Source organism: Schistocerca gregaria, chromosome 5 (genome assembly GCF_023897955.1).
Source record: "Schistocerca gregaria isolate iqSchGreg1 chromosome 5, iqSchGreg1.2, whole genome shotgun sequence".
Taxonomy (NCBI): domain Eukaryota; kingdom Metazoa; phylum Arthropoda; class Insecta; order Orthoptera; family Acrididae; genus Schistocerca; species Schistocerca gregaria.
In genome coordinates, this window is record NC_064924.1 from 406,238,800 (window position 1) to 406,266,325 (window position 27,526).

Here is a 27,526-nt window from a genome sequence, read left to right on the forward strand (position 1 = left end):
TTTGCCAAATCTAAACCCATTCATCGATTTGCCACAGAATGCAGCGTAATTCATCACTGCGCTTCACTCGTTTTCACTCTGCTCGACCACTGTTCTCCATTCTTTTTAACTCGCAAGGTCACTGTGCCAGCTGGACTGCTAGCAGCGCTTCGTGACTCACGAGGAACAGCTTCCACTGACTACCGACGGCTTCTTACAAGCACTCTACGCAATGCTCGACATTCGCTGTTCTTCAGTACACGAGGTCCGTCTGGTCATGATTTAGTTGCTGTTGTTCCTTTGCGCTTCCGTTTCTCAATCACATTAGTAACAGTCGACTACGGCAGCTTTAGAAAAGTGGAAATCTCCTCAGGATTTGTTGCTCAGATGTCATCCAATGACTCGTCCACGGTTAAAGTCACTAAGCTTTCTTGACCTACCCGTTTTGCTGATAATGCTTCTGTTCTAACAGCACAATAGCTCCGTCTCCATTTATACTGGTGGATCTGCCTGTTGGGATATCTAGTGTCAGAATAGTTTTGATCGGATAGCTTATATTACATTTCTTTCCAGTCTGTAATATTAGCAGTAGTTGTTTAGCCGACGGCCGCGGTATAGGAATTTGTTAATAATGCTCCGCGTAAATATATTCTTATATTTGTATTTCTTACTTTGCATGTTTGCAAATTTTTCAAGTGATATGTAACTCACAACTCCAGAAAGAGTGAGATGACGCAGTACTTCAGACACTGGGATGGTTTAAAATCCCTGTCTAGCGGGTCTAGATTTGGGTTACTTTAAATCGATTGAAATGAAGGTCAAGATTGTTTCTTTGGAAAGTTCACGCTCAAATTCCTTCACCTTTTCCAAAGTCCGAATTTACCGCTCGTCTTTAATGACCTTCTCATTGAAGAATTTTGAAGCTCTATTATTTTCCTAATCCTTCGACAACACCCATTGAGTATATTGTTCCAGTCGTCCAGAATTACATTAGAATAATGCTGAGACGATATTTCGTTAGTTTACGCTATTCATTACATGCCTAACGTATCGGCGATTAGATTACTACGTTAGTTGTCAGGAATGTCATGTACAGAGATTTGAGGTTGGGAAACCACGAGAATTTGTGAGCCACAGGAGAGCTACTTGTGCTACTAACGTTGTTGCTGTAGTCTGCAGCCGGCCGCGGTGGTCTCGCGGTTCTAGGCGCGCAGTCCGGAACCGTGCTACTGCTACGGTCGCAGGTTCGAATCCTGCCTCGGGCAGGGATGTGTGTGATGTCCTTAGCTTAGTTAGGTTTCAGTAGTTCTAAGATCTAGTGGACTAATCACCACAGCAGTTGAGTCCCATAGTGCTCAGAGCCATTTTTTGTAGTCTACAGTCCGGTGACTGGTCTGATGCAGCTCCCCATGCTATTTTATCTCGTACAAGCCTCTTCATGAACGAATAACTGCTGTAACCTATATCCTTCTGAATCTGCTTACTGTATTCAGCTTTTGATCTCCCCCACTCTCCCTCCCCCCTCCCCACTACTAAATTGGTGATCTCTTCACGTCTCAGAATGTGCCCTATGAATTAATCCCTTCTAGTCAGGTAGTGCCACAAACTTCTTATCTCCCCAATTCTATTCAGTACTTCCTCATTATTTACATGATCTACCCATCTAACCTTCAACATTCTTCTGTAGCAACACATTTAAAAACATCTATTCTCTTCTTGTCTAAACTGTTTATCGCCCATGTTTCACTCTCAAACATGGCTTTACTCCATGCAAATTCGTTCAGAAAAGACTTCCTAACACTTAAGCCTATATTCGATGTTGACAAATATCTCTTCTTCACAAACGCTTTTCTTGATGTTTTCAGTTTACATTTTATATCCCCTCTACTTCGGCAATCATCAGTTGTTCTGCTGTCCAAATAACAAAGTTGATCTACTACTCTGTCTCGTTTTTTAATGTAATTTCCTCAGCATCAACTGATTTAATTCCATTGCATTCCGTTATCTTTGTTTTTGTCTTATATCATCTTTTCAAGACACTGTCCATTCCGATCAACTGCTCTTCCAATGGCTTTGCTGTCACAGACAGAATTACAGTATCATCAGCAAATCCCTATGTTTTTATTTCTTCTCCTTGGGCTTTAATCACTACTCCAAATTTTTCTTTGCTTTCCTTTAGTGCTTGTGCAGTGCATAGATAGAGTAACATTGGCGACAGGCTACAACTCCCTTCTCAACCACTGCTTCCCTTTCATGCCCCTCGACTCTTATTAGTGCCCTTTGGTTTCTGTACAAGTTGTAAGTAGCATTTCGTTCACTGTATTTCACCCCTACTACTTTTAGAATTTCAATGCGAGTATTCCAATTAACATTGTCAAAAGGTTTTTCGCAGTCTACAAATACCATAAATGGAGGTTTGCCTTTCCTTAACATATTTTCTAAGATAAGTCGTAGAGTCAGTGTTTCCTTGCGTGTTCCTCCACTTCTCCGGAATCCAAATTGATCCAGCCCGAAGTCGGCTTCCACAGATTTTTCCATTCTTCTGTAAAGAATTCGAGTTCGCTTTTGGTAACAATGTCTTATTATATCTCTGTATGTCCATCTTTTCAGAGATTGTTGCAGGACTCGCATGTTCGGTACAGAATGTCAAATTAAACACCTTTTCGCCGTTTAATTTCCAAACTTATTTTATTTGGCTACCACTTTCGGTGATTTATTATGACATCTTCAGCCCCCCCCCCCAAACAAACGTGTAGCAAGATTCCATCCTTGTTTCCGGTCAAAATAGAGGCCATCATTCAAACGCTGGTATTTGTAGATATCTGCTTTATACAGAGATCGCTTCAATTATGTTAGCAGAAGTGGTCCTCTTCTCTCCAAACACATTTTTAATTTTCTAATTGACGGTATTTATCTTTCACCTATTGAAACATGCTTTTAAATTCTTACATTTGTCCTCTAATCATTCCTGCTTAGCGTTTTTGAACTTCCTGTCAATCTCATTTTTTAGATGTTATGTAAGTAGGCTGTTTAGATTTTTTATTGGTAACGCCACATAGCGCTCTGTATGAAAACCACTGGCTGTGCTATGTGCAGTCTGTGTCTGGTTTGCATTGTTGTTGGCTATTGTAGTGTTGGGCAGCTGGATGTTAACAGCGCGTAGCGTTGCGCAGTTGGAGGTGAGCAGCCAGCAGTGGTGGATGTGGGGAAGTGAGATGGCGGATTTTTGAGAGCGGACGATCTGGACGTGTCTCATTAAGAAAGAGTAAATTTGTAAGACTGGATGTCATGAACTGATATATATTATGACTTTTGAACAATATTAAGGTAAATACATTGTTTGTTCTCTATCAAAATCTTTCTTTTGCTAACTGCGCCTATCAGTAGTTAGTGCCTTCAGTAGTTTGAATCTTTTATTTAGCTGGCAGTAGTGGCGCTCGCTGTGTTGCAGTAGTTCGAGTAACGAATATTTTTGTGAGGTAAGTGATTTGTGAAACGTATAGGTTAATGTTAGTCAGGGCCATTCTTTTGTAGGGATTTTTGAAAGTCAGCTTGCGTTGAACTGAAAATAATGTGTGTCAGTTTAAGCACAGTGATGTATAATTGTTCAAAGGGGACGTTTCATTTTATATTCCCTTTCGCCTGCTTCATCAAGTGCACTTCCATATTTTAACGGCGGAAAGCGAGAGGAAACTAAGCCCAATGTTTTTCCAAGCGCATGCAGCTCTACTGTTTGGTTGAATGATGGTGGCAAACCCTTGGGTAAAATATTCCCCATTCGAATCTCTGAGGATGTCGTCATCAGGAGAAATAAAACTAGTGTTCTACAAATCTGAGCCTGGAATATCAGAACCTGGGTTACAAAATTTTGAAAATGGATATGGACAAGTTAAAGTTATACATAATGGGCATTAGTGAAGTTCAGTGGCAGGAGGAACAGAACGGCTGGTAAAGTGAATAGCGATTCATAAATGCAAAATCAAAGAGGGGGAATGAAGGAATAAATTAATAATGAATAAGAAAACAGGATTGCGGGTAAGTTACTATGAACAGCATAGTGAAAGCTTTATTGTAGCAAAGATGACACGAAGTCCATACCCACCATAGTGGTACAAGTGTATATGCCAACGAGCTCCACAGATGCTTAAGTAGTTGAAGAAATGTATTATGAGATAAAATAAACTATTCAGATAGTTAAGGGAGATGAAAATTTAGTAGTGAAGGGGGACTGGAATTAGATAATAGGAAAAGAAAGGAAAGGAAAAGTAGTACAGGAACGTGGACTGAGGGAAAGGAATGAAAGTGGCAGTTATGTCTTAGAATTTTACGCAGAGACAGAAAGAGAAAAAAAGGTTTTATACGTGGAGGAGACTTGGATACAACGAAAGATTTCAGACTGTATAATAAAGTAACCAGATTGTAAACTGTAACATATTTCCAGGGGCAGATGAGGACTCTGACCACAACGTTTTAGTTATGAACTGATTTCAAGGTAATAATAGGAAATATTGAAGTTTTTCACATATGCAGAACATGAACGTATCGTGGCCATATGGAGTGCATAAACTGATGCTGATGTAGCTCCCGAATAAGTCAGTGTTACCCTTGTAAATGTGGTTCCGTTTCGCATTCGAATAAAACTGAAAATAAATTATTGCAACTGGCGATTACGCTTTACGAACAAAAATATTCTTGTCCTCTATAAGCCACAGTCGGAAACAGCCCTAGACTAAATATCTGTTATTAACATATATGCATTACACGTATAAATTTTGTAACAGCGTTTGAAAAGTCACAAACATTTTGTAGCGCGATGCTGCAGGGGACACTATTATGTAAAAAATACCTGTGAGCAGCCCTTACATGCATATTTAACCATTAGAAGTAACAAGCGTGTAGTGATATATGTTGATTGTAAATTTGTGAAATACGAGTTGCTATAGTTACACTTGAGCAATTGTTTCGTATGCAGGAAGAAAAATAAGAACATCTTTTAATGCTGTGACATAAAATCAGACCAGAAAAACAGTGTTGCAAAAAGTATAGCAGATTAATCAACGGAACGTAAACTATGAATATAAAAAATAAATTTATGCCAGTGAAAGTAAAACAACAATTTTGATAATTATAGATGATGTGTACTGTTTAGAAAAAATATGTTCGAAAGGAATGAAGCTGTCGTAAGCTTGAAACATATATTCTGAAGACCTGCTTAATAGCTTGTTTGTCTATCTCTGGGACAAAATACATCACTGATTCTGCGTATCTGGGGTCTGGCAATTTGTTCGTAGGTTTGTAGAGGTATGTGTCCTTGAATTTTTACACACAGATAAATTGCGTCAATAACGGGCCGTTAGCTTGCGTACGCAGTGATCGGACCCGATAGCAACCCAGATGATTTTCATAGGATTTACATCAGATGAATTAGGTTACCGAGAAGTCAAGGTGAGTTCACTATTATGCTCCTCGGACCACTGTAGCAAGGTTTTGGATCCGAGATAAAGACAATAACACTGCTGAAACATGACATCGCCGTTACGGGCGACATCAAACATTAAAGAATGTAGGTGGTTCGCAGCTGCTACCGTGTCTTCGATTATTACCACTGGCCCCATGCAAGTGCATGAGAACGTCTCCCATGGCATAATACTGCTACCACCAGCCTGCGCCGGTGGTACGCTGCACGTCTCGAGCCGCCGTTCCCTCGATGACGGCATTTCTGGAGACGACCAGCGACGTAGTGTAGCAAAATGTGATTGACCCGGAGAGTCGACACGTTTCCATTGGTCGTCGGCCGAATCCCGACGGTCTCATGCCCTCTGCAATCATAATTGACGCGTCACCGTATGAATACGTAAGGGCGGTCAGCTGCGGAGCTCCATGTTCAATAACGTACGATGAACGATTTGCTGCGAAACACTTGTGCGTGCACCAGCATTGTGCTTTTTCGGCCGAGACGCCACAGATCACCATTTATCCTACTTTACAGAGCAGGTTAGTCTCCGAACATTACGTTCTGTGAAGAGTAGTGAACGTCCAACCATATAGGGCCTAGTGGTACTTTTACTGTTCTTCTTCCTCTTTGCGTTGATGCTCCCGACAGTACCACGTGAACATTCCACCAGCTACGCCGTTTTCGAGATACTCATCCACACACTCTGCGTAATAATAATTTGCCCTTTGTCAAAATCGTTTACCTCAATGGTTTTTTCCATTTGTAGCCCATATCTTCGCTTTTGTCAACGCGTAACGCATCCACAATGCCACCTAGCGGCATCCAATACCGCGGTGGGCAAATTTGTCTAATCAGTGTATCTGATGTGTGTATCATTTAATTAAGATTCAGGTACAATTACCACTGCACTTCCTTAAAGTTGCTTATGTAGTTCACAATGTTCTGAAAGCTTTCGAAATTCATTGAAGCAAGTTTACAAATACTTAACTGCTGTTGGGCTGCCGCAGTCTTCACAATAATGTTGTTGCGGGATGTTTGTCAATAACAAGAAAAGTCGCTTTCGCAGTCTTCACGCAGAAGCTACCTTAACAAGCAGAAATTAGTTGTCGAGTTAACGTTGACCTATAGGTTCTAAAGTTCACTTCTCAACGTACAGAGCCGGACGTGGTGGCCGAGCGGATCTAGGCGCTACAGTCTGGAACCCCACGACCGCTACGGTCGCAGGTTCGAATCCTGCCTCGGGCATGGATGTGTGTGATGTCCTTAGGTTACTTAGGTTTAAGTAGTTCTAAGTTATAGGGTACTGATGGCCTCAGAAGTTAAGTCCAATAGTGCTCAGAGCCATTTTAACAATTTTTTTCAACGTACAGATAAAGCCACTTTCAAATGGGTCATTTCGACTTTCCGTCATTTTCAAAGAGATTGCTTTATCAGTCATATAGAAACATTAGACACATTGTATCACATCAACATTCTTGAGCACGACACAAGCGGAAACAGCTTGCACTTGTCTCGTGCTCGAGAATGTTGACGAGATACAATGTATCTAACGTTTTTATATGACTGACAGAGCAATCCCTTTGAAAATGACGGAAGTCGAAACGCGTAAGGATGATGAAAAATAAAAATAAATGAAAAAGACTGACCATCAGAAAGATCTCTAGTAGCTGCAACCTTTTCAAAAAAAGAAAAAATATATATTTTAGAAAGAGATTCTGTAGCAATATTCCTTCAAAAGATCCTAGTTTTCTATATTTGCATGCACAGAACGCATTACTGTATTTAAGCTGTGCAGTTTTCACGTAGTATTAATGTTGCTAGTTACAGAAAGATCCTTTATTATATGATAGCAGAACAAACACTGGTAGCAGTTACTTCTGTAAAATATCTGGGAGTATGCTTACGGAACGATTTGAAGTGGAATGACCATATAAAATTAATTGTTGGTAAGGCGGGTGCCAGGTTGAGATTCATTGGGAGTGTCCTTAGACAATGTGGTCCATTGAGAAAGGAGGTGACTTACAAAACACTCGTTCGACCTATATTTGAGTGTTGCTCATCAGTGTGGGATCCGTACCAGCTCGGGTTGACAGAGGAGATAGAGAAGATCCAAAGAAGAGCAGCGCGTTTCGTCACAGGGTTATTTGGTAAGCGTGATTTACGGAGATGTTTAGCAAACTCAAGTGGAAAACTGTGCAACAGAGGCGCTCTGCATCGCGGTGTAGCTTGTTGTCCAGGTTTCGAGAGGGTGCGTTTCTGGAGGAGGTATCGAATATATTGCTTCCCCGTACTTATATCTCCCGAGGAGATCCAGAATGTAAAATTAGAGAGATTCGAGCGCTCACGGAGGCCTTCTGGCAGTCGTTCTTCCCGCGAACCATACGCGAGTGGAACAGGAAAGGGAGGTAATGACAGTGGCACGCAAAGTGCCCTCCGACACACACCGTTGGGTGGCTTGCGGAGTGTAAATGTAGATGTAGATGTACTAATAAATAAACAAATGATTACAGTTTCAGAAAAATTGGATGATTTATTGAAGAGCAATAGCTTCACAAATTGAGCAAATCAGTGACGCGTTGGTCCACTTATGGCCCTAATGCAGGCAGTTATTCTGCTTGCCATTCATTGGTAGAGTGGTTGGACATCCTCATGAGAGGTATCGTGCGAAATTCTGGCCAACTGGCGCATAAGATCGTCGAAACCCCGAGCTGTTTGGAGGGCGCTTGGGATTTTGACGATCTTACGAGCCATTTGACCAGAATTTGGCACGATGTCCATCAGGAGGACATCCAACAGCTCTATCAAACAATACCGAATAACTGCTTCCATAGCGGTCAGAGGTGGACCAACGCTTTATTGACTCGCACAATTTGTAAAGCTCTACCTCTTGAATAAAATATCCAGTTTTTCTGAAATTGTGTCCACTTGTTTGTCTGTACACGAATCACACCTATCGATTTCCGTTCCATTCAGAAAATTGCCTCGTTGTTTGTCGTCTTTTTTGTCTTAGAATGTACATAACTTAGGTCTGCTGAGAAATTCGTCAATGGAACGCCAATAAATAATTTAGGCTCCTCGTAATCTATGATTTATTACAGAGGTTCAAAATACCGCTTCAGTTGTAAGTTACTTTATCTTCACACGACCGCTTTCGGACTGCTATAAGCCCATCCTCCGTGTCGTGCGCTCATAGGCAGCACACCGCGCCTGGTACACGCGGCGCTCGAGGACCACAGCACAGCTTCGACACCTGAGGATGGACTAATAACAGTCCGAAACCGGTCGTGTGAAAATTAAGTAACTTACAACTGAAGCGGTATTTTCAACCTCTGCTATAACGCTCAATTGCGGATAATCTTCCAAGAGGACTGTTTGTATACTTTATTAATAGGTTAGATTTTTATGGTTACTGGCAAGCTACTAAAAATCTGTTTTCCTGAAAGCGACCAAAGTAAGTGACCTAGTCTTTAGCCAGGGACTAAATGTTATTTTAACTTTGTATGTACTGCACTGCCGCAAAGCGTGTGCTTTAATGGAACCTGTTGTCAGACTGAAACATCATATTACGCTGAGACGCGACTCTTGCTGTTTTCGGGAAACAGTCTTACTGAGCGACCTATCCAGCCACGACTAACAATAAGCCTCACAACTCCACTTCTGTGATATGGTTTGTGTGTCTTGCCTGGATAGTTAAATCGCAAACGAAAAAGATGAGATTCACTAGCAGACTGCACGTACTATTCGACCAACGATGAAACCGGAATCAGTTTAGGAAATTGCTGATGGTACCTTGATCACAGACTACTACAATTTTTTTTAAACAGGAAGTACAAAGACAACATTGTTCATTTTTTACCAGCAACCTTGTACCCTATTAGCTACAGTAGCAATGAACACACGAAATGATGATTTATTTTTATTTAAAATATATTTGATTGCTGGATGTACCTCAACATCAGTGTGAAATTGTTTCATACTTTAAACTTAACACAGGAAAGTATACAATGACTTAAAACCATAGTTCGGCTTAAAATTTAAGAAAAAGGAATAAGGTTTACAGAAAAACAGGGAATAAAGGAAAGACCTTAACGATGATGAGGCATTTACACTGTATCCACTATCTGCCATGATTTACGTGCCTATTTATTTCAGATTTTGTTTCTTTAATAAAAGTAATCTTTTTTTAATACGCATGACATACCAGTATACTACGTACTTTTATTATTGCCTTATATTTTACCCCAATGCCTTAATAAGTAGCATGAAGCTTATATATTTACTATTTTAATTACTAAAAGAAGTTTATTTACTAAGAGAAATTATATCTCAAATACAACTCATTTTTGGCTTCTCAATTAAAAGAAAATTACGTGCTAAAGTCGGTAAAAGTATAACAAAAGGCACAGGTTGGGGTCCCAGCGCAATAAACAGAAGCTGCTGCAAAGTTTCAAAATAAATAGGGTACGAAAGCGGAATTGATGAGTTTTCCCAAGAAAATTCACTGGTCTGTGGACTACGAAATTTCAATCAGCTAATCTTTAACGTAAAGTATCTATAATTAATCTAACACAAAAAGTGCGCGGACAAAAGCTTACCTTGGTGTAACAAAATGTACAGAGGATATACTGTTTGTTGTTGTTCACAATACTAATTTTGCATTCTAATTTAGAAATAGATTACATTAGAATAAAGGTACATACAGTTCGTATGGACGCAGTAAGAGGAACTATATCCAACAATGCGAAACTTCGTGAGAAAAAACGTATTTTCCAGGTTCAAACGTCTGCATCTGTAGTCGGCAAGCCAAATTTCGGTAAGGGGTGGCGGGGGGGGGGGGGGGGGGATAGGGGCGGAGAGTACTTCAGGTGTACAGTCATGTCCTTGTTTTGGTACTTCGTAGGTGATTAGTGCACAGGAAGCCTCCACATGAGTTCCACTTTCTCCGACATGCCTGTTCTTTTGTGAAGTGTGTGTAGGACGAAGTATTACGTTGCATGTCTGCTCTTGGAACCTATACACTCGGTCTGTTAACAATGAAAAGTCTCTATCATTTGCAACCCCTTCGCAGTCGTGTCTACCATTGGAGTCAGGTCAACGTATAATCTAAATGACGGCGAAACATGGCGCTCTCCTGCCTCTCTTCTATTAACAACGGCATGCAGTATTCAAGAATCAGCTGAACATATGTGTCATAAGCTACTTCTCCGCCGGGTTGGTTAGGATTTTTCCAATAAATCTCAAACATTTATTTGTTCCTGCAATAGTGATCCTGATACATTGCAGTTTAACTCTCTCGGTACCAATACTGCTATATGTTTGAAAGTTGCGACTGTTTCCAATGATGAATCGCCAATAATGTTATACATACAACAAAACAAGTAACTGAAAATGTAGGGTCAACTGTTACTCTGAGGTAAATAGGTTAAAGCAGGAGAGTAATTCGTGACGAGCCACATCAAACCGGCCAGAAGACAGATGACTCAAAAATAATGAATGATCGAACTGTAATGGATATCTGCGCCTATTCATCTGCAGTACGTTACATTTGTTTATGTTAAAGGCCACCTGCAAGAGCCTGCACCAACAATCGATCCTGAACAGGTATTCTAAATTATGGCACAATTTTATAAATTGCAACTTCCCTCTTACGACAACACCATCTGCGAACAGCACTGTGGAGTTTTCGGCATTGTCCACTAGATCATTTGCATGCATGGTTATTTTTCTAAATCGAGACAAACTGTAGAAAACAGTCTTGGGAAGATAAGGAGCATTTGGCGGAAAATGCGTTCCAAAGGGAGGTAGATCTATTTGACAATGTACGTTTCAGTAATTTAAAGCTAAAATGAGAATACAGCAGGCAATGAATATACTGTCTGTAGTAGTGGTTTTAGTAGCTGTAGCATCATCACATAGGAGTCACTTTACCCTAAGCAGCACAAAAAGCACGCCTTCCAGGAGGACAGGTTCACATGTAGAGAGTACAGATATGCCTCGGCTGTGTGACGTTGTGGAAGGATGACAGGTTCTACGAGGCAGTCGCCAGTGATACCTGCCCACATACTGAGGTTGAGCCGGTGTTGAAAGTTCCACCATAACAAGGAAATTCTCTACAGCCCACCGGTGGGTGTTATGAAGGTTGATGAGCCCACCACTCGTAAAGCTAGCCTCGTCTGTGACAGCGGCAGATGACAAATACCAGCACCTTAGTGTCCTGTGAGACGAACTAGCGATAAAACCGAAGCTGCGAAGGCAATTCCGAAGATAATAAGGCCTGCAAACATTCTAAGTGATGCGGGTAGTTGAAGGTGTCGTAGTGAATATTCCACGGCAGTTGTCTGGTGTAACCCATACTGGCGGGCCCCCTGGCCGGTACTGATGCCTGAGCCACTGTCAAAGATTTTACCTCCACTTTCAAGTGGGTGTACCTCACATGGAACACATTTCCAGCCATATGCCCAAATACCTTATTTGCTTCTTATCCAATCAGGAATCGTTTACACAGTTTGGTTCCTTTTAGCAAAATAACCCTGTATGCTGTACATGGATAAGTCCTTCATATCATATAACATAACGTACGGAAAATTGAAGCACACAGAAATACTTTTTATTTCTAGCAACACAAGTACACGTCCATAAACTAACACAAGAACTTGACACTGATAGTAATTTCACGGATATGCTTTGTACCAACGGTAAAACACATTACAGTAGATTGCTGAATCGATTACTTCAATGTATTGTGTTTTTAACAGTAAAGGCCCTAAACATTCTCTTGAGCTACTCCGGAAATTACTTTAGCACCCGACGGTTTCACTTCACCAATAATTCTCATCTATCTGTTGCAAGTCCTGCATAAAATCACAAAGCTGGTCCTATATAATATAAACTCGTAGTTATTCCAGTACACGACAGTGTGGAACTGTATCGACTGTAATCCAGAGTCAAGGTAAACGGTATCAACCCGAACACAGCTGTCTAGGTCTTCTGCAAGCCGGAGCGTTGCCCAAATATGTAGGGGCAGCAAGAGCCTCATGACTCTGCTCCCTCAATCGCTATTAGCCACCGAACTCTCGTCAGGAGTGAGATCTCAGGAAGATGTCCGTTTTTTACATCTTTCATTCGCTAACCATGTGAGTTGTGCGGGCTGTTGTAGAATATTGTTCTCTCCAGCCAAACATCCCTGTAAGCCAGCAGTGGGGTGAACTGAATCCCAATTGGAGATATTTGGGAGGGGCTATTCGATTGCAAACTTCGCCTAATGACAAAGGGAAACTTCTCTAAAATCTTGATCGATTTGAGGGATTGTAAAAATGTTGTCCATTGCCCCAAGTCAAAAATTATGGATGATCACCTATCTGGGAAAAGTCGGACGAGTTAAGAATTTCAGGTATCTCGGTGAAGTCATCCAGGAGAATGCATTAGAAGGAGAAGTAATTAATGTCAGGATGAGGAAGTTAAACCAATCATACCAACTGTCAAACAATATCTATAGCAAAAAGTCTATGAGTATATGGGCCAAGTTAGGACATTATAAAACAGTTGTAAAATCTGAGGGCTTCTATAAGTCCGAAACTTTGACCATGAATGGGCAAGGTCAAGCTGAGTGGCCGGAAAAGCGAGAGCGTAGGATATTAAGGAAAATCCTAGGTAATAGATGGGTTGATGGACAATGGCGAAAGAGAGCAAATGAGGACTTGTGCAGCAAGACAGAACCTATCACAGCATCCATTAAGAAGAGACGATTGTTATTTTACGGTCATCTCGTGAGGATGGACTGTGACCGACTAACAAAAGGATATGGAGTTTCATCCAATCTAAGAAAACAAGAAAAGAAATGGTTCGAAGAACGATAAAAAGACCTTAGGGTGATTGGTATTTCAGAGAGAGAAATTCCTGACAGGAACAAATTTAGAAGATTGGTGAACAACTACCAAGGTTTTAGAATGGCATCAACATCAAAAAGATGGGCAATAAGCTTGTAGTGGGAGACAACTGGCACTGTTTGTTTTATATTCCACTAAATCCCACAACTTGTCTAATATCAGTCCTTCTTATCAATATTTGATCATTAGTACTACTACTTTAACACAAAAGAAGGGCTGTGTTTAGAGAAATAGTGGGACTTAGTGCAAAGTAATAAACTCACCCAACTCTTCCCAAATACAAGCTCCTCAACACGTCGGCGCGATTGCACAATCTTAGGCAACGGTCTGTTGACGTCACGAACCAACCGTTGCGTAGTTACGTAAAAATAGGTGAGCTTCCTGAGATTGTTTGTCGCTGTAATGATTTCTTAGATGTACCCCTGAAGATATCTACATCTACATGATTACTCTGCAATTCACATTTAAGTGCTTGGCAGAGGGTTCATCGAACCACAATCATACTATCTCTCTACCATTCCACTCCCGAACAGCGCGCGGGAACAACGAACACCTAAACCTTTCTGTTCAAGCTCTGATTTCTCTTATTTTATTTTGATGATCATTCCTACCTATGTAGGTTTGGCTGAACAAAATATTTTCGTATTCGGAAAAGAAATTTCTTAAATACATCTCGCCGCGACGAAAAACGTCTTTGCTTTAATGACTTCCATCCCAACTCGCGTATCATATCAGCCACACTTTCTCCCCTATTACGTGATAATACAGAACGAGCTGCCCTTTTTTGCACTCTTTCGATGTCCTCCGTCAATCCCACCTGGTAAGGATGCCACACCGCGCAGCAATATTCTAACAGAGGACGAACGAGTGTAGTGTAAGCTGTCTCTTTCGTGGACTTGTTGCATTTTCTAAGTGTCCTGCCAATGAAACGCAACCTTTGACTCGCCTTCCCCACAATATTTTCTGTGTGGTCTTTCCAACTGAAGTTGTTCGTAATTTTTAACACCCAGCTACTTAGTTGAATTGACAGCCTTTAGAATTGTACTATTTATCGAGTAATCGAATTCCAACGGATTTCTTTTGGAATTCATGTGGATCACCTCACACTTTTCGTTATTTAGCGTCAACTGCCACCTGCCACGCCATACAGCAATCTTTTCTAAATCGCTTTGCAACTGATACTGGTCTTCGGATGACCTTACTAGATGGTAAATTACAGCATCATCTGCGGACAACCTAAGAGAACTGCTCAGATTGTCACCCAGGTCATTTATATAGATCAGGAACAGCAGTGGTCCCAGGACGCTTCCCTGGGGAACACCTGATATCACTTCAGTTTTACTCGATCATTTGCCGTCTATTACTACGAACTGCGACCTTCCTGACAGGAAATCACGAAACCAGTCGCACAACTGAGACGATACCTTGTAGGCCCGCAGCTTGATTAGAAGTGGCTTGTGAGGAACAGTGTCAAAAGCTTTCCGGAAATCTAGAAATACGGTATCAACTTGAGAGCCCCTATCGATAGCGGCCATTACTTAGTGCGAATAAAGAGCTAGCTGCGTTGCACGAGAATGACGTTTTCTGAAACTACGCTGATGACGTATCAATAGATCGTTCCCTTCGAGGTGATTCATAATGTTTGAATACAGTATGTGCTCCAAAACCCTACAGCAAACCGACGTCAATGATATAGGTCTGTAGTTCGATGGATTACTCCTAATACCCTTCTTAAACACTGCGCAATTTTCAAATCAGAAGGTACAGATCTATCGGTGAGCGAGCGGTTGTATATGATTGCTAAGTAGGGAGCTATTGTATCAGCGTAATCTGAAAGGAACCTAATCGGTATACAATCTGGACCTGAACTCTGAAGGTTATGCATTTGGCCACTGCCTGATGTTCACGAAATGAAATTCAACAAAACCTCAAATGCCGGCCTTGAAAGCCTGCTTTTAATGATTATCCGCATACGTGAGTAGGCGCCCTCGGCTTCGGGGGCAGCACAGGCGTCCGCTCGGCCTCAGAATGGATTCCCGTTCCGTAAATGTTTCCCTTTCCTATTAGCTTGCTTAGAATCGCGTAAGCCAGCAGTGCTGATGTGTTGATGTGGGTTTTCAGAGCGCGGGGAATCGCAGTGGAGGCGCGCGCGGCCAGCCACAGGTGGCAACAATAACGCCCACGCGCGGCGCGAGCGAGTTCGGGGGCGGCGTCGGCGTCGGCGAGGGCGTCGACGTCTGCGTCGCGGGAGCATGCAGCGGCGGCGACATGCCGCGCCCCAGCCGCGACTCTTACGGCGACCAGAAGCCGCCCTACTCGTACATCTCGCTGACGGCGATGGCCATCTGGAGCTCGCCCGAGAAGATGCTGCCGCTGGCGGACATTTACCGCTTCATCACCGACCGCTTCCCGTACTACCGGCGCAACACGCAGCGCTGGCAGAACTCGCTGCGGCACAACCTCTCCTTCAACGACTGCTTCGTCAAAGTGCCGCGCCGGCCCGACAGGCCGGGCAAGGGCGCCTACTGGACGCTGCACCCTGCGGCCATCAACATGTTCGAGAACGGCTCCTTCCTTCGCCGCCGCAAGAGGTTCAAACTCCCTAAGGTAAACACAGTTACGACCACTGAGGCCTCCGCGCGTACCTGCAGTGCGTCTACACATTTTCCATAAGCAATATGCTAGTGCGACCAGTTACATACAACCAGACCAAAACTATCCGAAAGCCCCATGTACTGTGGACCAGGCCACCACGCGCAACGACAGTCAGAACCGCCAGTATAAAAGGAGGCAAGAAGTACTGCGTTGCCAGTAGAGAAGCAGGAACTGCCCAATGTGTCAGTGGGGATGTAAGTTCCCCAATATGTGTTTCAATATGAAATTTTGCCCAAAATTACCTCTCACTCTAAAGTCTGCGTATTTCCAAAACAATGTACCCACAAAAGTATTCAGCTTAAACTCGTATGCTAACCTTTGACTAAACAGAACCTAATTTGAACTGAACAGTAACAGGTCTGAATACTTCCTATCTTTATATTATGTGCTCAACAGCAGTAAAACAATTATCTGGGCCTAATCAAAATTTCCATTTGTCTCGTGTCTTGACAACATTGTTGCAGGTTTCTCGAAAGCATAACAGCAAACAGCAAGCAGGCAGTGGCTAAGCTAGATTTCTGTTTTAAAATAACATTTGGTTCAAATGGTTCATATGGCTCTGAGCACTATGGGACTTAACAGCGGAGGTCATCAGTCCCCTAGAACTTACAACTACTTAAACCTAACTAACCTAAGAACATCACACACATCCATGCTCGAGGCAGGATTCGAACCTGCGACCGCAGCGGTCACGCGGTTCCAGACTGAAGCGCCTAGAACCGCTCGGCCACACCGGCCGGTAAAATAAAATTTCCAAGCAGTATTACTACTGTTGCATACCACTTGGTGCAGTGTGGTAATGCGTAATGATAAACCGTCTTTAAACTGTTGGATGGAGAGAGAAGTTGTTTCATGAAATACGATTCCTAGACAATCATTTTAGAATTAAGTATGTATGACGATAGGACATCTGTTAAGTCATCGGGGAATGACTTCCATGGTACTAGAGGAAGGGAGCTGTAGGGGTCAAAAATTTTAGTGGAAGACAGAGACTGGAATACATCCAGCCAATAACTGAGGAGATAGGTTGGATATGCTACTCTGAGATGAAGAAGTTGGTACAGGGGTTGATTTCGTGGCGCGCCACACCAAACCCGTTATAAGACTGGTGACTCAATATAAATAAATAAATAAATAAAATAAATGTATTCAAGAACACAGGGTAAAGCTTCGCGTGATCTTCACACATAACATTGGTCTAAAGAATGCTGTGCTTAACAAAGAGAACAATGATTTTAATACGGTACAATATTAAAAGCGAATTTCTATAAAAATGAAACAGCTTAATCAGTTGATGCGTTAACGCATGACTCAGGGAAGTGGGGTCGTCTTTCTCTCAGCTCTGTGCACGTTAACAAAGTTACGTACCTGACAATAATCATTCCGAGAAACTAGCTGCGCAGTGCTGCAGTCTTACTTCAAAGTTCTTCTCTTAATATATATATATATATATATATATATATATATATATATATATATATATATATATATATATATATTATTCATCCTTGCTGTCCTTTACGTATAGGGTAAATTCAACAACAGCAGTAAATGGAATAACGGAATAGGATTCGTTGCGAACAGGAAGGTAGGACGGAGATAGGATTGTTCTCATCAGAATTGCCAGCAAATCAACAACTGGGATCCTCCAATACCGCATAAAATCAGAAGTCAACATAGCACTACTGCATACGTCCATCACGTACTACACTTCAAGTAAGGACGTATCAGACTGCGCGAGGCAAAGACTGTGCCACAACAAGACCAAAGATTTTTTAATAGTAACGTAACTTGCTCTCTGTCCTACGCTCTTATCGATAACTTACAAAAATCAAAATGACATGCCCACCTTACAAGGAGAGTAGAGTCACTTAGTCATTGCACGGCACCTGAGTAACATACACGAGGTAACCCAACCAGTTCTGTTAGGACCGTGGTTACGAAAAATAAGTCATGGATTATATTCACAAAATCACTGTATCTAAATAGTCTACTCCTGAATTAAAACATAGGTGAAATCCTTTTAAAAGTGTTTTTAAACAGTCACAGTATTCCTTTTTAGGAGCAGCATTTAGTACTGCTGTACAGTTTCCTTGGATGTCCTTAACTGCGTCGTAACTGTGTCCTTTCATTGCAATCTTCAGTTTGGGAAACAAGGAAAAGTCGGCTGGGGCCAAATCTGGCGAATACGGTGGGTGATCCAGGACCGTGATCCATTTGTTGACCAAAACTCCGTGCAAAATCTTCGCTTCGTCGGCTGGGTGTCGTCATGGAGCAACCAGAAAACCCCCTTTCGGTATTCGGGTCGAATCGACGAATTCTCCCACACAAACTCTGGAGGGCTCGAAAAATTTGACATTGTCTCACTTCTCCAATGCCATTTCTCGTCGAGTGTCAGACGCTGCCAGGATTCCTGCAGCAGCAATGCTTGTGATTTGACATTCCACACAGCTGTTTTTGAAACTTCAAGGATGATAACGCCGCAACTCGCCACGATAGCATTGAAGTTTGGAATTTCACACAAGCAATCCTAACGGAACTGGGACAGACATTTCAACCCATCTAAAAGCTGCCCAAGTGGACTGTTGCTGATGGGATAGTGAAGTGGATACGTAGAGTAACAACCACAACTAAACCAAGACCAGGACAACTACATGTACTGATGGACAGGGACGGCAGAACATTGCAGAGGATGGTTGCAAAACATTGATTGAAATCTGCGGAAGGAATCGGTTGTGCGTTCATAAGTGTTGCCAGCAATCCATATATCACAATGAATGTGCGTGGAGAGTTAAAAAGAGTACCCGCCAGGGTAGCCGAGAGCGCTAACGCGCTACTTCCGGGATTCGGGTAGGAGCGCCGGCCCTGGATCGAATCCGCCCAGCAGATTAAAGACGAGGGCCGGTGCGCCGGCCAGCCTGGATGTGGTTTTTAGGCGGTTTTCCACATCCCACTAGGTGAATACTGGGCTGGTCCACACGTTCCGCCTCAGTTACCACTTCATCACAAACCACGCCTTTCTGTAGTAAATGACAAGCGACGCTTCAGGTGTTGCAAAGAGCGGTGCCACACGACAATGGATCCCGGACACGAGCGATTTCCGATAAATCACGTTACACCCTTAAGCAACCCGATGGAAGGATTCGGTTTTGCGAATGCCTGAAGGACTCTGCCATCACGAGTAGTGCCAACAGTGAAGTGCAGAGGAGGTGTGTGACGTTGTGAGGATGTCTTTCGTGACGAGGATATGGTGCCCTTACTGCAGTAACGAAATTGTTAAAGCGTGTAGAGATGTGAACAAATTTTACGGCATTGTGTACTGCGTACAGTAGAGAACCTGTTCGAAGATGATGGTTGTATCAGCATGACAATGCACCCCGTCATGAAGCAGCATTTATGTTGCAGTGATTTCTGTCAATAACATTCCTGAGAAGGATTATCCTACGCAGCATCCCAACCTGAAGCCAATGGAACGCTTTTGGCACGCTTCAGAACCCAGCGCTCAACATCACTACCTTTCATGGTTTCGGTCCTTGAGGAAGAAAGAGCTGTCATTCCTCTACAGACATTCAGACAGCTCCCTGGAAGTGTATCTAGCAGAATTCAAGTTTTCAAAAAGGTGAAGGGTGGACACACCCCTTACTTATTATCACTGTAAGGTATCCGAATTCTTCTGATCAGTTAGTGTACGACTGCGTCGACTACAGTGGTTTTAGAGAGCTCCAGATGATTTTCACCTGCATAAAGCTTGAAACTGAGTGTCAGTCCAATGACTCACCACAGTTTCTGTGCGGTAAGAAAGTATTTAATTTGATAGAGGCTCGGTGCGTGTCTCATTTTCCATATGGCTCTAAGCTTGTGTAAAAATTTCGTAAACTTGCTGTTTTTGTACGAACTTCAGTCTCCTTGCTAGGAAGTGTTGCCTCCCGATTTACGAGAGTTGTCCAGAAAGTATGTTCCCATCGATCGCTAAATGGAAACCACAGTGAAAATCAGAAACATTTTGTTTTGCAAGAGTTAGTTACACTTTCCAGATGTTTCTCTACATAGTTGCCGCTCCGACTTAGACATTTGTCGGAGCGTTATACCAAACTTCCAACACCATCGTCATAGAAGGCAGCCGCTTGTGCTTTCCGGTAATTCTCTACTCTGATCGATAGCGCGTAGCCTGCGCCCAAGTGTTGTTTTCCTATCCAGCCTTTAATGTGAACAGAGATGATACTCAGGACGAGCCAATTAGAGTTGTGTTGTGGGTGATCGAGCACTTCCCATGTGTTACATGAGCGTCTTCACTGCTACTGCCTGAAGAGTGCGACTGAGAATTGCCATGAAGAAGGAAGTGCGTGGCAGTTGTGTTAGGTGGGCTGCATTCATTAAGGCGAAGCCGCTCAGCGGGCCCTCCTACTTGGCGGGAGACATCGTTGTTCTAGGCACCTTTACTCGCTCACAGTGCGCTCACAACTGAAAAGAGAGTCTTGATGCGATCGACGGTCGTACTAGAGACACTACCCAACACATGTGTGCAAAGCTTCATGAGGTTTTCAGAATGGTGTCCATTTCGCGACCGACCGGAAGTTACTTTCGAATCTGCCCTGCAGCTAAGCTATCTGTCGAAAGTGACGGAAACTTGGTGAGCTCACTCAGGAGGCTTCAAATAATGCATATGTAACGTTTTGCATTCGTAGCATTGTTTTCGGCTGAGAAAAAATTGCCGTGCATTACTTTCTGGACAACCCTCGTATTTCCTATAATATTTGTCTCGAATATTAATTATTCTTTACTTCCTAGTGGATAATCGTTTCTTCAAAGATAACCTTTATTTTGGATCTAATAAGGCATTCAGCTCTGTTTCTCTTCTGTCATTTGAATTATCAGGATGAAATCGAAATATCATAGTACGTTGAAATGGTTCAAATGGCTCTGAGCACTATGGAACTTAACATCTATGGTCATCAGTCCCCTAGAACTTAGAATTACTTAAACCTAACTAACCTAAGGACATCACACAACACCCAGCCATCACGAGGCAGAGAAAATCCCTGATCCCGCCGGGAATCGAACCCGAGAACCCGGGCGTGGGAAGCGAGAACGCTACCGCACGACCACGAGATGCGGGCTCATAGTAGGTATCGCATACTTTTATTGGGTACTTCTTGTCATGCGGTTCACTAAAGGCAAGCAACAACTTTCTGCCAGAAACAGACCAAAGCTTCCTCCTGGAAACCAACACGTATTTCCTTAGTATTCTTGAAAGAAGCATAAAATGTGTGACAATTCTGTGATCTATATACATATCCTTCGCAAGACTAGTCCTTTATTTCCCCACTGAGCCCACTCTTTAGACGCAGTCAGCAAGCGGTAATTTCAGGTAACATGTAATGAAACTATTGAAAATACATGCGTTAAACTGATAAGAAGTTCGTACGTATTTCTACTTACATCACACGTAGCAAAATTGCTCTTTCGAGTAGCAAGTTGTGGGAGAATGGACAGGTGGTAAAATAGCTTGTTCCTCTATTTGACACTAGTCTCTTATACACAATGAGTCTGCTTCGTTAAAATTATTTGTGCTTCCAGTACTTGTCATATCGGACCCCATATTTTTCACAGAAGCTATTATTATAAACATGTCCTGCTTTTAGAGCGCGCTAATCAATTCTTATGATAATATTTTTAAAAAGTATTAAGAATGCGTAAAATTATCTGATTCAGTTTCACAGTCTGCCTGTTTTGCGTAACGTAGGCCGTTATTAGAAACGAGGTTGCGTTGACAGATGGGACAAGCTACAGGCAACTTTCGTGACAGAAGACAAGACGAGTGTTCACGTGTGTGACTCTTGGCGATGACGGCCAGCTTTCATCATGGTCAGCAGTGCGCGTCTGACTAGGATAATCGCTGCGCAGACGGCCCGTCACAGTGCCAGGATTTGTCAAGCACCAGACAAGCCTTATTCTGTGAAATTCACAACAGAGCACTTTTATGAGGCACCGAACCGCGTTCTTTCCACTATGCACTCGTCGTGCTCGTAAATGTACGTCAGGCGATTCATCCTGCTAGGGGAACGTCTTCGCCGCTATGCAACTAAGATGGAGGTACTAGCTAACGGCAAAAGTTTCATTGGCACTCTATATTGTGAACTAGTATACATGAAGTTGCAAGTGCCGGTGCAGGTTCACTACTGAAGAGTGTATGGGACGCGTTATGACGTTAGAATCTCGTCGAGTTCTGTACAGAAATGCGCCAGAGAATTCATACGTTAGTCATCAATATTGCCGTAATCAAGGACTGTCGATTAATAAAACAAAGTCGTATAAAAGCTCTGAGATATTTCTTGTTAGGACGAAAAGGGATTTAACGAGAAGTAACTAATTTGAGCATTAAGAGACATGTCAACTAAAATTTTCACGCGGATAAAGTTAAATTAGGTACATCATTCGTTCTGTAGACCCATTGAGCTAGTAGTAAAGCCGAGCAACGAGAAATTTGAAAAGAAAGGTAAGGTTCAGGAAGAATAAATAAAATCTTTGAATTTTACCGAGGACGCTGTAATTGCAATGTATTTGGAACATCAGTTGAATGTAATGGATAATGTAATGAAAATAGGTTATAAGATGCATATAAATTAAAATAAAACAAGGTGAACTGGACGTGATTGAATAATCAGTTGATGCTTGTAACTGACCTCTATTAATATTTAAGTTTATCTTACAACAAGAATCATTACTTTATTGGGCTGAAGTTATATTGAATGATGACTAGCTATAAATTCACTGTACCTGAGAAAATGACTATCTGAGTTAAATAGTACTTCTGAATCAAGCACTGAACTGTTACCAAAGACTGCTTGTAGGAAATTCTTTTTTACTTTTATCTCGATTTAATACCTTTTTTCTTAAAACGAACAGATTTTATGCTCAAGGCAAAATTACTGAGTAGCTTTGGCTTGTGTTGTTGCGTTTGAAAAAACTGTTACTGACAGTCTAGACCGCTTGACTTAATGAAAGTATCGAACTTCAGAGTAAGAAAACTATGTTCAGCTTCTGATAAACGGTACACACAAGAAATTTCTATTAAAAATGAAAGTAAATTAACTATATTACGCAAATCCACACTTGCTTCTGCTAGTACAATCTAGTGGCCACATTTACCTTTAATTCTTCAGGATAATAGAAAGATGGAAATTGTTAAATAGATCTTTTCAATTGTTATTAGTTCTGCAATATTCGCATGAGAGCTTCTGTGAAGTTTGGAGGCACGATACTGGTAGAATTGAAGCTGTGAGGAGAGGGCTTTGGCCGTGCTTGCGTCGCACACACGGAATCGAAACGGTAGCTCTGCGTGACCGGTCAGAGAGCCGCTTACCTCCTGTAACTAAACAATCTGAGTAAAGAAATCAACGATCAACTTGAACATAAGTCATCGGACATCCGCCCAGACCAAACGCAACGGTCAGTACCAATGAAAATGAAAAAAAAGGACGGTAGAGCAGTTGCCCGCGAAAGCCAAAGGTCCCGAGTTCGAGTCCTAAAATACTAAGAGGTTCATAAAGAGGTGCAACATGCTGAGCGAATTACATTAGGAAACGAGGCACCAGACGTGGTGGATGAGTTACGATGTATTGAGAACGAAGTGACCGATAAGGGATGAAGGAGAGAAGATACAAAAGGTAAACTGCAAGTAGCAGGAAAAGCGTTTCTGAGAATTAGAGATTAGTCAACATGGATTACACTTTCAAGTACTAGCATATCTTTGTTCTTTTGTGAAGGAATTTATCTCGAGTGTACCCTAGTAAACAAGCAAAATGTAGACAATGAACCGTTCAGAGAAAAAAACCGAAATGCTGAAGGTTTGATGAGTGCCTCGAATAATTAATTTCGAGATACTGAATCTAAATGGGAAAAAAGAGAAAGATATGGGATAATTTGACTGAAAGAAATGATCGGTTGATAGGACAGACACATCACGAGGAGCGAATAAATTGTGAATTTGAGAATGGAGGGAGAGTAGGGAACGAATGCTGTAAGCAGTTTCATATAGTTGTAGACTGGAGTAGTCATGCAGGTATGAAGAGGTGTGTGGGCGTAGGCTTGCATGGGGAGCTGCATCAGACCAGTCTCTGTACTAGGACCACAAAGACAACTGACCCATACCGATATCCTAGAAGATGTGTAACATGTCAGAAAAACAAACATACTATATTTACAAAGGAACTAATATGTTAATATTGTTTTCACAGATTCTAAGGAATATCGGGCTGAAGGATGTTAAATTTGTCAAATATTTTAAACACAGAGCTTTTCACAAACATATAAACGTATACATGGTAGGGAGCATAAGAAAATTCTTATGCTGTTGTAGCCAAACATCATAAAAAGCTAAGAAATTTCACAGTATTGACTACGTAGAGTACAATACCCCGCAACTCAAGACAGTGTATAGAACGTAATTAAGTGAGATAAGGTAACTGGTTCTGATAAACAATTTATTGGTGGAGAGGAAAGAAATGGCTAAAAATTAATGCTATAGGCTTCTCTTAAACTGCAGTTTACCAACACCTAAACATTTTATAGATATAGACAAGTTATTAAAAAATAGCACATGTCTGAATGTTGTAAACTATTCTAAACCAAAGTAAAAGAAATATTTTGTAGACGTAGCTCTGTATAGCTTTAATTAATCTTAAGAACTGCAATATGCAATAATAGCTATAGCGGTGTGATTAATTAGGCACTATCGATTTCGGGTTAGGATCAGACCATCTTATGGTCCAAAAACCATCTCAGGTATGCATTTATTATTATTCTGAGACGGTTTTTGGACCCGATGACTGTCTGATTCTAGACCGAAATCGATCGTCTCTGATAAAATATACCGTTTAAATATATACAACATAATGCAGTTATTAACAAAGTAAAACATTTTATTTAGGTCTATGCCGTTCCTAGTGCTGATTCCACGAACTAAGGTGTTGGTTTGAAGGTGACATATATTGCTTACAATAAATTTCATTAAAGAATAATTGCAATGTACATCAGTACTTAGTATACCCATTCTCTGGAACAGCCTAGTGCAGTGCGTTCTTGAACTCACATCGTAAAAATTAGTGTTGCACGCTTTTAAAAGCGTATGACATTATGGAAGATTAATATGCTGTCCTTGGAATCTATTTCTGAACATACTCACGCACCCTATGCTATGTCTTTCGTATATTTCCTTGTCCTCTTCAGCTTCTAATTATTAGTACTCCATTTATTCCTGTTTACTTGCAGTCAAAGAAAACTGTCATATGTCACCCTACTTACAACGCTAGCGAAATTCTGAACACAGGTTCTCTTTCTAAAGTCCAAACTGAAGGAGACGCAGCAAGAGAATACACTCCAGTAGTCACTCAACTGGGAATATCCAGATCCACACGTAAACTGATCATACGCGAACTGTATTCGCATCTGTGAATACGAACAACCATCAGCTGTATAAGGGACTGACGACAGGAAAATTTGTGCCGCAACGGCACTCGAACCCGGATTTCCCGCTTTACGCGAGTGTTTGCCTTAAGCGCTTTGGCTATCCGTAAATGATTCACGGCCAAACCCAAACTTACATACGTCATCGTTCCTACGTCACAACCTGTAGTCGTACGTACATGATGTAATTCCAATACAGAAGAGGACTTTTTAATTGAAAGTCGTCGCACGGTATCTGCAGATAAATACGATATTGTAGGAATTGTGCCATTAATATAAATTTGTGTCACAATTTCACCGAGGAGCCCTAGCGTATGTCTCAGATTAGGATGACAACCAATGCAGTAGTTAATGAATTTTTTCGTAATTTTGTTTTCTTTTTGTTTTTAATTATATTAAAGTCTATCGCGCGTCTCCAAGTATAAGTGCTTTTTATCTTATTGTACACAGCTCACTTAGTGTGTATATCTTACGTGCTGCACAGACCACTTTCGTGTGGAAATGGCTCCCATAAGTAGCACACTCAATGGCTGGAGATGAAAGTGATTGAGTTGTGCGGGGATTCCGCTTTCCTCGCTTGACATCTTTATATCTGCACCAACATTTATTATCTATTCTCTTCTATATTCTTCCGGGTCTGGAGTGAGCTGGGCCCTCTTCACGCTGCATTTAAGTTGACCGTTGTAACGCGTCTCTGAAGCTCCTCGATACTCGTACCAGAGTGCTTTTTATGTTCTGATCTTCTGCCGGCGGAAGCGCACAATCCTTTGGATATGACGACAATATATCGTCCAGTTCCACAGGTGTAGTGTAACGTAGAAATGACAACAGACTGAATTGCCATTAGAAAAATATGGTTCAAGTGGCTCTGAGCATTACCCTCTATGGTCATCAATCCCCTAGAACTTGGAACTACTTAAACCTAACTAACCTAAGGACATCACACAATACCCAGCCATCACGAGGTAGAGAAAATCCCTGACCCCGCCGGGAATCGAAACCGGGAACCCTGGCGCGGGAAGCGAGAACGCTACCGCACGACGACATGCCATTAGACTCATATACCACAAGTTCATGTGCTCTCTAGGCTCTTCTTTTGTGACGATATTAATAACGTTCCAACGGCTGCTTGTGCTGCACACTTCTCCACATCATGTGTGGAGGTGCAGATCTTAGACAGACGAACAGAGTCTAGGAGAGTAACAGCATACACATGGCTATTCCTAAGTATCTTCAGGGATGCAGCAGATGTCTGCGCGAAAACTACGAGAGACAAGGAAAATGGACACATATCAGTGGATAGGCCATCTCTTCAAGGTTTTTAACTCACGTCACAGATGGACAACATGGGCATCCTTTGTGACGTGGCAGACGTCAATACGTGCGGAAATTTATCGAAGTCGCTGATACAAATTGCCTGGGAAAACACGACAGCAGCCCACATTTTAAATCTAACCATTGTAGTAGTAACATTGGTATTAGTAAGAGCAGTAGTTATTTCATTCATCCATAAATCACTTTTACAAAAATACTGGGCATTACAATTTAATAACAACGAAAATAACATAATTCAAACATACAGGCACTTAGGTACTTACGGGACTAGTATGACATGGATGAAACAGGTAGTCGCTCTGGACTTAAACGAGGAACCATCACTGCATTTGCCTGAAGTAATTTAGGGAAACCACGGAAAACCTAAATCAGGATGGCTGAATAAACACTGGAACCTCCAAGCTCTTGAGTGCAAGGGCAATTTGTTTAAAACCGTGCCAACTTACTCGTTTTATCCGTTGTTCAAATGGCTCTGAACTCTATGGGACTTAACATCGGAGGTCATCAGTCCCCTAGAACTTAGAACTACTTAAACCTAGCTAACCTAAGGACATCACACTCAAACATGCCCGAGACAGGATTCGAACTGCGACATTAGCTGTTGCGCGGTTCCAGACAGAAGCGCCTAGAAACCCCCCGGCCATTGTCCATAGTGTACAGCGATGTTTTGCAAGGAAGTTATTTAATAATGTAAAAGACTAGTGCTGCACTATTCATTTACTTCTCACTCCAAGTCACTGCACACACTACA

At 41.9% G+C, this 27,526-nt stretch overlaps 1 protein-coding gene across 5 annotated transcripts in view; it reads left to right on the plus strand.

The window, feature by feature from the left end:
* LOC126272409 (forkhead box protein B2-like) overlaps positions 1-27,526 on the plus strand; it is a 637,167-nt gene that overhangs the window by 37,894 nt on the left and 571,747 nt on the right. For 4 of the 5 annotated variants that reach the window (XM_049975239.1, XM_049975238.1, XM_049975237.1 and 1 more), the window contains exon 2: positions 15,442-15,927. In XM_049975239.1, coding sequence (XP_049831196.1) covers positions 15,589-15,927 — 339 coding nt within the window. In that variant the 5' untranslated portion in view covers positions 15,442-15,588. The remainder of the gene's footprint in view (positions 1-15,441; positions 15,928-27,526) is intronic. The other variant, XM_049975241.1, reaches the window with a different exon arrangement.